Raw genomic sequence first — 12,549 nt, forward strand, 5'->3', positions numbered from 1 at the left:
GGTTTTCTTTAGTATCTCTTTGATAATCACTTTTAAAAACCATCATCTTATCAAGTCATCTCTGTCAATAATTGAATCATAAAACCTGACAATTAAAAAGAAACAGGTACAGTGAGAACTTATATCTGTTTCCAGTAGAAATCAACTAATTTCAAAACTTTTCCAGAAGCTTGATTTTAGAAAATATTTGACACAAATTGATTTACGTCTCACTGTACTGGCAGATTCCACTTTTTCTAAGAACAAAACATTTAAGAACTCAAGTTACAAGCAGAAATGACTTGGTAAGAAAGACATGTTTATAGTGCTCTAGTGATGCATTAGATTTATCCGGAGGACCCCACCCCCAGGTTGGGAACCACTAGGCTAAAGTATGTGGTTATACTGTACATACTCACAGACACGCATTCATGCTCCCATATATGCTCATATTCATGCTGTATGTACACAAACACAATGTCTGAGTAACATCCACAACTCAGATGTAACACCTTCAATATTTATTTACAATATTCCTGAAATTAATTAGATTGCAGACCTGCTCTATGTGAAAAGTGCCCTGATATAACTTCTGTTGTGATTTGACACTTTATAAATAAAATTGACTTGACTTGACCATAATTGGAAGCTTGCATTGCAGAATTGAAACTGACTGAAACTTAACTTATTATTGTATTTGTTTGAAATTTAAAAGCAACATTATTTAGAAGCAAAATTCATTTTTGCATTACATTGCAGTACAGATAAGATAAATGTTTTTGAACCCACACAGAAAAATTCAAGTGTTACAACAACAGAAGCACAAGAACAGACCAGTAACTTAAAAACTTAGAATACAGTATACATTATGAACATCTACCATGTACAAATGAAGGTTCAAGGTTCATTTTAATTGTCATTATACAATGAATTTCAGTTGTACCCCCCTCCACACTACACATATTGATGTATTTACAAATATTGAAATATTTTGAATTAGAATAAAACAACAAACCATTTGGCAGTAAAAAAGATCAAAGTATATAAAAGTAGCATTAAAGAAGTAAAAAAGTAGTATAGTTATAGTTAAAAAGGGAAAACTATATTATACATACAAGGAATATACAGTTACATATATACATACAAATAGTGTATATATACTCTATCTATCTATCTATCTAATGTGCATGAAAAAACAAAAATGAAAGGTACTAAATACTATGTACACATCATACAACATAAGTAGTAACTGTAGTAACTGTAAAGTGTATCGAGAGTATCTTAGTCACAAATAAAGCAATAAAGTTAGTTGCCATAAAACATTGAATATAAAAATTACACTTGAGGGAAACAGAACTGTGCAGCGGATGAAGTGTCTCGAGTCTGCAGATAAAAGTTTTAGCAGCTTAAAACACAGTTGTTGTACCTTTAGCAAAAAAGTGTAACGTGAGACAGTGGTGCAAAAATCATATCACAATAAATCAACATAGAACTGTTTAATATGAAAACAGTTTTAAAAACAATAAATGGATGCAGACACAAAGCTTCTCAAAGTTGTACAACACACTTAACGTAGCTGCTTTTCAGTTTTGGTTTATTGTCAAAATTCTAATACATTTATAAAATAAACACTTATCAGACTTTGTCAAAGAATGATAAAGTCCTGGACTTATTCCCATCAATGTCCCTGATGTTTAAACTGGGTGAGAACTTGTTTTTTTTTTTCCTTATAAACTTCCCTGACTTCATGCTTATCAAAGTCTCAATTCTGAGCATGATTGTGTTTTTCTTTGACGAATGATTTCTCAAAAGACTGGATTGTTAAAGTTCAGCATGTGACGTGAAAGATAAACATTCTCCGACTGAAGCTTTACCACCGCGGCTCAGTTTACATGACAATAAATGTCCTTAGAGTCCTTTTTTTATCCTTGCTCAATTTATTATTATTCATGTGATGTGCTGAGGCCAAATCTTTTTCATCTGGCTGAACATGAGTCTTTTTTCTTCCTGCTAAACTTTGTATTTAGAGTCAGGATTTAAACCAATATTGGAGCCGTGGGGATCCAAGTATTCCCTCAAAGCATTTTCTCTTTTATCGTATTGTCACTTTTCCATCTGCGTGGCCACTGTCTTTCATTTCTTTCATTTGCTCTCTTGTTGCTTGTCTTTTTTGGTCAGGGGCTGGTTAATGTGGGTTTATCCAACCATCCAGGCGATTAATGCGGGTTTATCCATGCAGCCGTCATCGACCCATCCACCCAGAAATGATTCTCCCATCCATCATATCTGTATGTACAACACACCTTGTTGTTTGTCCTTTAGTAATATTCTCAGGTAGAGTGGCTTATGTTGACACAGGAGAGAGATATGTACTGATTTCAACCTTACTTCTAAAGGAAAACTGGGAGAAAAAGTGTTTTCTTGCACTCTTCTCCGAGAGAAACTTTGATTTCATGGTGTTGATTATTTTTCTTCGCAATCACTCAAGGATGAAGCACAAGGACGCAGAGATTGTTCCCTTTTCAGATGCACCACAATGGGGCTCCTTGGTTTAAAAAAACAAGGAGTTTCCCCCCTTTCTTTCTCTCCTTTTTTAACCTCTCTTTTACAATCTAACACTATACAACTTACTTAAAGGAAGACAGAAGAGGCCTGGAAGGAGTTTAATGCATTTATTGAGACACTGTGGTCACATATTGGAGACACAAGCTTGGCAAAAACAATTCTCTTTTGATCGGAGTAATTCCTTATTCTTAGGAGGGCAAAGAGCCCCTTCTGCCAGTAACTGGTCCCAATATGGCTTCCCTTCACAAAGTGAGAGAAAGTTTAAAAGACTTAGAAGGAAGTCCCTTCTTTGCATGTAAATCCTATAGATTTCTTTTCTTGTTGATAAAATGTTTCATATTGAAGTAATGCTGCTCTGTGGGTTGTGTTTGACTAAAGAATTGTACATTTTTACATGTAAATAAGCACCAACTTTTTATTTCCTGCATAACATCCCTCTTGAATCCTGATGAATACTCAGCCTCATAATATATGGGAATGTTAAAACTTAGTTTAAGTTCAGAGAGGGCAAATTTCCACCTTTTTCTTCTTGAAATCATCTTTGAGATCCTAGAAATGTAACTCTACATGCAAAACACATCACAATTACTTTTGTTTCCTTTGTTATTTTCCTTATTGGGTGCAAAAAAAAGTTTCTGATTTGAACGACAGACTTAAATTTTAAGCAGGGGGTCGGTCTTGAGTGCATTGAGTGCATGGTTTTGTTAAGTGCAGGTTTGTTAAAGTCAGGAGTGTGGTGGCCCAGTGGGAATCAGGCTCATGTCTGCCCCCTGGAACCTGCTGCTGCATCCTCCATTAACCCCACAGATGAGCCCATAAACAGCCTCTCTGTGGATAAGAGAGGCTGTTTATATTTGTGTCTGAATTCTTCTAAAACAAGAAGAAGGACTACACCTAATAGGGAGCCTTTTTGAGTTTTTTTTAAATAAAGTTTGAGCAGCCTGTCTTGTCCACATGGTTCACTTTACAATAAAAAATGACTCCAAATCATAAACTACTTTTATTTTCCTTTTTATAATGAAAATAAAGGCTATCTAGTCTATGTAGTAGCACGTTTTCTTTATATTTATAAATGTGGCAAAATCACTAATACATTTCTGAAGGTTGAAATCATTTTCACGAAGTTGCACTTGAAGACCATTTCTTTCTTCTTTTCTCCTTTTTATTGCCTTTCCAACTATGTTTACAGGAGGATATTTGTGTTTTAATTGCTTGTAATTTTGGTGAGCTCTAATTACGCACTAAAGCATCACTTAACCACCTAAAAAATGAGTGTAAATGATGTCAAAGAGGCTGATTTTTCATCAGAAATATTTATTTACATCATGTACAGGGTCTGTCTCCATCATTCACAGTTATATAAATAAAAAACAACAACAAAACAAGGTACAGTTATTTACATGGCATGTTGCGCACTGTGCAAACTGAACGTGTTTGCGTGCGTGTGACCGATGAAGTTGAAATAGTGGTGATCGAGTCCCTGCACCGGTGACAAGTATCCACCGTGTTGTTGTGTGTGCGCAGAGAGCGGCACTGTTGGGTACGAGATGCCCGGGCTGCGGGCCGAGCTGTGCCACGAGAAGTGTCCCGGCGGACTCTGCTGGTACACGGCGTCAGTGGGGCTGTGGCTTTGGTGCTCCGGTGATGAGTGCAGCTGACCCAGATAGTCAGACGGTTCTGGCATCGAGCCGACAGAGCCGAACACCGGCTCGGTGACAGCACGGGATTTGGACTGTAAGAAGGCGAGGATCCGTGCGTACTTGATGTCTTTGGTTTCAGCTCTATCCTCTGTGGTCAGGTAGTGCACCAGGTTCTTCATACACTCGTGGTATCCGTAGTGGAAGTAGTTCGCAAACTCAGCCAGCAGTTCACCTGAAATGAATCAAAGTACACAGCGATTTAAACCCCTGACGACATGAAATGATGATTAACAGGTCTGATTCCAGTGCGTAAAAGTGGACTTGCAGTAAAATGTATGAACACAAGTTAGGGTTTAATTAAAAATGACAAACATTTACAAATAACCCACATTTATCCCTAATCATCCCTATATAAAATGCGAATATTTCGTTGGCAGAGCTGTGATGTTGGGATGCGTAAAGTATAACACCTCTGTGTTGAGTTTTCTCACCTTTTTCTCTCCCGCGAGGGAAATCCGCTGAGTGGAGCGCTCGCAGATACTGAACTGTCATTTCCAAGATTTCAGCCTTCTCCAGTTTTCCAGAGTTCTTCCAAAATATAAAAAATTTAACCTTAGAAAATGTTTGATTACAAATATTCACCATGATCACATCCACTTATAAATACGATTTACATTGCATTACCAAATTATTAGTACTGTGTTATAAGTAATAAATCACTTATATACATGACTAAATATACAATACCTGTTTTGCCAGTGCCATTGGAACTGTTTTTCCTAATTCGTTTAGGCAGCGATTGATGCGGTCCCGTCTTCGTTTCTCAATAACTTTGTGAGAGATGGGAGTTCTCTGTAAAAGCAGGGAGAGAAAGAACATGAGCACATGACAATAATATAGTACATCTCATGTACAGTTTTTGTATGAATCAGAAATACGACAAATAAATACATATAAAACGTATCCAGCGACGAAATATTTTGGAAACTTGGTCATGAGAGCTAAAATTCTTGGAGAGTTTGGCGCGCTGCGCGCTGCTCCAGAGCGCGCAACGGACATCTGCGCTCCAGACGGTTTCTGTATCTCCGAGGCCTCATTGGAAATGGTTAACATATCTTTTAGCGAATTCAACACAGTGAATTTAACACATTCAAAGTGTTTGTAACATAATTAGGTGTATTATTGCCGCCAAATATTACGTAAGTGTCAGAAAGGCTCTTTTACACCAGTAGTGCGCTGTAGTTCTCCTGTAACGCGTGCCACAGAGGAGGTGCACAATAGATATCCCTTCTTCTACCATAAAAATACCTCCGTGTGGTAGTTAAACAATTATCGATGTCAATAATGAAGTACAAAATTCCATAAAGTGGTTGAAAAGTGTTAAAAGTGCCATGTTTCCAAAATATCTCAGTCCTCACACAGAGCGCACATGGAGCGCATACCTTCCGATCTTTCATTTTAGATGCCATCGACGAATTTCTGACAAACTTCTTAAAAATCACTTCAGCTGGTGGTTGGAGAGATGTGTTGCTCTGGCAGGAGATGAAGCAGACTGAGGTTTGAGAGGAAAGCTGGTCCTTATAAAGGGATCATCCAAGGGACTCCTGCATTCATGGTGTAAATTATTCCATGGGATTAGAGCCATGCATTGGGTAAATGTGTGCATTTAGGATCAGTTAAAGAAATAGTAAAAATCTAAAGCCATGGGCTAGCAGGGGGGCAAACCTGCTTTGTTAATCCACGTGGCTGTTCAAAAGACACGTGATTACTTTTGGAATATTATTTGCATAGTAACAACCCAGGCGGGAAATAAGAACTGAGCGTTGGGATCGCCTGATCCGGCGGGGCGCACTGTGCGCACTGAAAACAAAGCCGGCGAAAAAAGAAACCCTCTTTCTTCCAACTCGCGTTTCTCACACGATCGCCTGTTTACAAATCCCAGCAAGCGATCTTAACTCTCATCCAAGCCCGGTCCGAGTTTTAAGGCCTGTCCAGTGTCATTAGAGTAATTAAGTAAGCCTTTAATAGGCTGTTCCGCCAAGTTCAGGGGAGATCTTTTGGAGACGGAGTCCCCCCGTTTGTTCTCGGCGTTTCTCACACGACTTGGTGACACGTCCATCTTTTATGAGAGATGGCAAGCTTTTTGTTTACATTCTTTATTTTGTTGGACTCCTCGGCAGGTGTGTGATTAGCCCTGGCACACGAGCGTCGTCTGCGTCAAGGCCAGCGTCTCCAGCAGCCTCTGGCACACGAGGGTTACCCACCACTGGAGACTCTTTGGAGAGGCTCAATTTGTATCCTATTATCCTATAAGAAAATGTCTATTCAGTCGAATGAATAGTTTCATTGGCCTAAATTTTAATAATGCTGTGAAAGAAAGGGAGAAATAAAGAAGAATGCAGCTGGTGTGAACGCGCATTATTCCCCGTCACCTGCAAGATGGATAGCCTGGAGACCCCTATTCATTTGCCTAATTTCGGTCAACTTAACAAACTTTGGGAGAAATTATACTGCCATTGTTATGAAGGGTGAAGCTTTCTGATCGAATTAACAGCATGTTTTGATCCGGTAAATGTCATTAGAAAGAAAGAAACAATCGCGTTTAAAGGGGCCTGGGTAATGCGCCAAGTGGAGACGCCAAAGCGCAAACTGCACAAAGGGTGCTAGTAAATGCCACAGGGGACTTTTGTACCCTCACATTGCTCAAGTTTTTCCCCCCAAACAAAGGGCATTATTTTATACTTGAATACATTTCATACAACAATTGGCTGTTTTCTTCAAACATATTTTCACAGCAAGGTTAACAACAGGTTTATTGTGTGCGCTCCTTCTCACAGATTCAAACTGCTCTCATGCGCCAAGACAGTTTGCTCCGATTCTTTTTTTTTTCACTGAGAACGTTTTAATCTCGAAAGTTTCACCGTGCTTGGATATATTTGATCCTGTGAGCAGTGTCGAAGAATAAAAAAGCAGCGGAGATTGTGAAAGAAAGGCTCACAAGACATCTGAAGCGTTTGGAGAGTTTTTAGAGCACCATGGAGAGAAAAGCGCGAGCGAGCGGGACGAGGGCATAAAATCCAATTACTTGACTGTGCAGTTTTTAACACTTTTTATGTGTTTGTCCTTTGAAATATGGAGGGACGTCTGTGTTGTTGCTTTTTTTAAAAACTGAATTAAAGACTGGAAGTTTTTGCTGACCGACTTTTTAAGGCCAAGTGTTGCGTCAGTACGAAGCCAAATGATGCGTCAGGATTTTACTTCATCATAGTTATGTTGTGTTACTTTGATGTGACATTTGTATTTCCGTGTTCAAATTATTTGTTAACTGGTTTGACAACTGTCTGATTTAATAAACGAACGTGCTCAGTATTTAGCATGGGCTCTTCTGAGTAAATTATTTGTCAAGTCACTGCGGGTCCACATTTTTTTTACCACACTATATTCGGAATATATGGCAACCTTTATGATTTGGTGCCATAGTTGTTATTATATTAACTGTTGATCGTTGTGGTGGAGTTGTTTTAGCAGCAACATTATTCCTCAGATTTAAAAAATACCCTACATTTACAGCTGTAGTCTGCCTGCGTTATTCAGAATAGCTGCAATCTCTGCGCATTTATGGACACATTAACACATTCATTCTGGATTAATTGTGAATCTGTGACAACGTTTTGATCGTATTTGTAATATTGGTCCTTATAGACACTATGCAGTAGGTAGAAGATTAAGTATCATGTTCACTCACTGCTGTACACTCAAATTGGCAAAAGTAGGAAAGAACTACAGTAATTTGTATAGAAAGATACAACACTGAAACATACCAACAAAAAATCACTGTAGGAAACATAATACAGTGATGTCAAAGGAAATAAACAAGCTTTGAGGACTTTAGACTATTGAGTGGTTTGAGTGGTTATATTGATAATATAAAAATAACATGATTTTTCCTTTTTGGACTTCCCATAGACAGACCTACTGTCCACAGCACCTGACTGAAAATTAGGCTTCAATAATAATATTTTACTTCAAATTCTGGCATTTTGACGCGCTAATACCCTGTAATATTACATAATGTACAGCTGCACAGTCAGTTAGATACGCTACACCTATTGTGGGATAATGTCATTTTAACAAATATATTGTCTGCAACAAAAATAGAGTGCCAATTTAATGTTTAAGCCACGTTTTGCTGTTTTGCATGCAGCCAAGGGCAATAAAATACAGTATATAGAAATGATTCAGATGCATTAAAAGTTAGAAATACATTGAAATCAATCATGGCAACAGAGAAATCAGTGTCAACAAAGAATCACCACTACTACACACAACAGAGCACTAGATTCCCCTTAATAATGTTACATTGTGCAATTATTTGCAGTATGGAAATAATTCACATTATTAGATATTGTACATGTTTTTATTGTTACAGTAAGGTTGTAGCTTAATCCTGCATGGTTGGTTTAACACAGAAGCTTTTGGTTGTGCATGTAAAAAATAATAATATATATAATATATATAATATAATAGCTTATTGCAAGCACGCACACGCACACACAAACAGCCTTAATCCATATAAAAAACAAATAATCGTAGTTGGAATCACGTTATTAGACTATGGACTCAATGATGTGCCTCATTATGTGGTGACTCTATCATTCGTTTGCATGTTTTCCCCTCTATTTAACATCCAGAGGTCTCTCTATAATATCTGTACAGCAGCTCTGCAGGAAAACATAAACACGTCTCCAGCCAAGCCTAATTTGTGACAGAGCTGTGTGCAGCAGCAGCAGCAGCAGCCTGTGAGGACTCGGTGTTGTCAGGCGCTGCGCTCTGACCCGTGGTGACCTCTGAGGGTCCCTGACACAATCCTTTAGCTTGGTGCGCCACCCTCAGCCTGAACTGCAGCAGTTCACACGGTCCCCATTCAGCCCGAGGAGATGATCTAAAGCTGAGTTCAGACATCATGGGCTCCTTTGAAAAACAAATACAGCAGCTTTAAAGGCCGATGTTGTACTGATTAAAGCTTGTAAACATGGGAATAGAAGTATAGCTATTCTGTTCCTCTCACGAAGTTTTCTGTGATATTATAATATCACAGTGAATTTCCTTAAGTTAAAACTATTTTAAATCCTTAATAACTCCTTGCAGAAATAAAATTTCATATTCATATCATATTGCATTTGAGGAGATTAAAAAATAACGACACAAAGTCGCTGTTTTTCACCGAAACATTAAAATAATCATTTACATGAAACAACATGAAGATTTATTTAAAGTTGCTATTTTATCTCTGACTCATGATAAACTGGTGTGTGGTTTTTGCAATACAACAGTTAAATTGAAAGGTTTTCATTTTTATTAGAAAGTATGTTTTTACATAAAAATATTGAACCTAGTATGAACTCAACTTTTAAGTGCAAAACTGCTCCCTCCAGTGGTGTTCTTTGGAAACTACAGTGGCCTGTCAATTAGAAAATATTGTAGAGATAAGATGCAAAACTTCTCATAGTTTTATACAGACAGACTTAAACTGTAATCTCGGTCTTAAAAAGACAATATAAAGTCTATTACCTGTATTGGAGAAAATCCATAAACTAATGTCATATTATAGATTTAAAATGATAAGGTTGTTAGAAACTCACAATTGACAATCAGGAGATCTATTAATACTGCAGCTAAACCATAAAATATAAAAACAATAATCTGGTCCGTATTTGTATCACTGACATACATTTTAAAATCATTTTTTAAATATTATTTTCAGGCTCTCGTCTGCATTAAAGGTTTGTAACTCACAATATTCTTGATCTAAATTCAGATAAGCAGATTACTGATGTGTGGAATTTTGCAGATAAACATTTCACTTTATGACTTTAAATCTTAAATGTATAACTTATAGTTTCTCCTAAGAATTAAAACATAAAGGACATTGATAATGTTTTGCGAACATGATGCTACTGCAGCTTTGGTTCAGCGGTGAGAGAAGTACTCAGATCCTTGTTCTGGTTTTCTCTCTCTGTGCTGATCAGCTGTGTACTGTGAGTAAAGTTGAGCTGAGTAAAAATGCTCTGTTACAAGTAAAAGTCTTGTCTACAGAGCCCCTAAAGTCCCAAAAGGTGGTATTTTTTTATCTTATGCGAAAAACTTAATATCTTGTGGGAACAAGGTATTATCTTGTGCACATAACATAAAAAATACCACCTTCTGAGACTTTAGGGGTTCTGTAAAAAACATAGTAAATTGACTATTCAAATAAAACAATGAACGCTGCCATGTTTCTAACATACTTGAGAAATCAAAAAACGATTAAAAGCTATAAACGCAACTTACCCTCGGGGTATTCAAAGCATAGGCCTGTCATGCCTTCACTGTACAGATATTAACCTGTTCCCACAAGATAATTATCTTGTGCGCACAAGATAAAAAAATATAACCTTTTGGGACTTTAAGGGCTCCATATCTTGCATTAAAATTGAATAAAAGTACAGAAGTATTAGCTTTTATTATCAAAGTAAATGTTCTCACACGTCAGGATTGACCCATTCACTGCACTGTAACTACTGTATATAATGTTGGACAGGAGATATGTAGCCAGGATTTTAGAAATATTTGTCATGACTTAAAGATGATACCAAAAAGAAAGTCTAATGATATTGTACTTCTTTTACTTATTTGATTAGCTGTTCAATCATATTTTCTGAAAGTTTTATTCTTGGAATCTGGACACATAAACCCAACACAGCAAACTAAATTCTGACTGAACTTACTGGTTACAGTCTCAGGACCAGTTAACATTAGTTCTTTCAGGAAATGATTAGTGAATTATAGACCTGTGAAATGAAGCTTTCCAATATGAAGGTCTAAAAGCTTTCTCCACACTGCCAGGAGAAATACTGAAGCTTTTATTTATTTTCTTGGCCTGAAAGTTGTTGAATACTTAATCTTAAAATACTGGAATTAGCCTAAATACTGTAATACCTCACAGTAGTTATGTTCACAGTAGAGCATAACTTCCCCTTAATTTCTAAAAGCCCCAGTTTCCCAGAAAAAAGACATGACCTCAGTGTTGGCTAGTTTAATCCTCCAGAAAACATGACAATTTATTTGTCGATCAGGGTCAATGGATCTCTGTATGTAGTCAAGTTAAGAACAACAAATAATTATAAAATAAAGAATAAAAAATAATTACCAAGATCAAATGGGAAACTATGTGAAGCTCAGGGAGCTGTTGTACACTGTTGAGATGAACCATAAAGCCATCAGTTTGAGACTATAGGCGCTGCCTTTGGCAACCGAAAATATTTTAAGAAGTCTTTTTATTCCATGTGGAATTGTTTAAAAAACATTTTCAACTAAAAAAACTGAAACACAAATCTTGGTTCACAGTTTTCTAATTTTATGTCTTTCGCTCTGTTTTAAGTATTTAATGAGTTGTTTTTTTAACTACTGTACTGTGTTTTATACTTCAATATATTTTGTTTGTTTGATTGTTATGTTGCAGTGTTTTTGTTACATGTTCTTGTGGTGCTTTTATGTAATGTGTTATGCTATGTTATGTTATGTTATGTTATGTTATGTTATGTTATGTTATGCTATGCTATGCTATGCTATGCTATGCTATGCTTATGTTATGTTATGTTATGTTATGTTATGTTTTAGTGAAGGAACATAGTGCTTTCATGTTATTGTGATGGTTTGTTTTGTTTCAGTGTTTTTTGTTACAAGTTCCTGTGGTGCTTTTATGTTATTGTGATAGTCTGTATGTTTTGTTGAAGTGTATTTTGTTTTGTTTAAGTGTTTTTTGTTACATATTTGTGTGGCCCTTTTAGTGAGCAACACCATGCTTTTTATGTTATTGTGATTGTTTGTTTTTGTTTTATTGCAGTGTTTTTTGTAACTTGTTCTTGTGGTGCTTTTATGTTATAGTGAGCAAAGGACAATTTTCCAGTCTGGTGGACAATATTAATATAGACCCCCTCAAAAATCTGGGTTTTACAGTCTTTACAGTATATATAACACCCTCTGTTCTTAGACCTCAGTCACAAAAAACTCTTACTTACATTACCTGCGTTCATTTGATTGTTTTTGGTTGTTTTTTTCTGACCCATCTTGGGCTGATATATTATTATTATTATTTGTTTACTTTTATTAATTCATGTCAGCCCAATGCCACATGAAAGCATGTGTACCGTCAGTTTGTCTTCCTCTGCTGCTCTACAGGATGTAGCTGCATGTGACTTTTCACCAGGATGTGCCTTTTAACATACATATTTACAGTCTACCAATAGGCCTTTATTGTATGTAAAATATGCACAACCGTCGGTAGCTCAACACATCAACCAATGACAGCGCTTCTCTCAAATTT

The 12,549-nt window shown here is 36.7% G+C and overlaps 1 protein-coding gene across 1 annotated transcript; it reads right to left on the reverse strand.

Annotated features, from left to right (window-relative positions):
• Positions 1 to 3,884: 3,884 nt before the first annotated feature.
• On the reverse strand, positions 3,885 to 5,808 carry helt (helt bHLH transcription factor). The gene is made up of 4 exons (XM_067585958.1): positions 5,627 to 5,808; positions 4,932 to 5,036; positions 4,676 to 4,772; positions 3,885 to 4,416 (listed from the first exon to the last, which is right to left on the reverse strand). The coding sequence occupies exons 1-4, from the start codon at positions 5,651 to 5,653 to the stop codon at positions 3,941 to 3,943; spliced, it is 705 nt and encodes a 234-aa protein (XP_067442059.1). The 5' UTR covers positions 5,654 to 5,808; the 3' UTR covers positions 3,885 to 3,940.
• Between the last annotated feature and the right edge of the window lie 6,741 nt (positions 5,809 to 12,549).

The sequence above is a fragment of the Thunnus thynnus genome, chromosome 3 (genome assembly GCF_963924715.1).
Source record: "Thunnus thynnus chromosome 3, fThuThy2.1, whole genome shotgun sequence".
NCBI classification, from domain to species: Eukaryota; Metazoa; Chordata; class Actinopteri; order Scombriformes; family Scombridae; genus Thunnus; species Thunnus thynnus.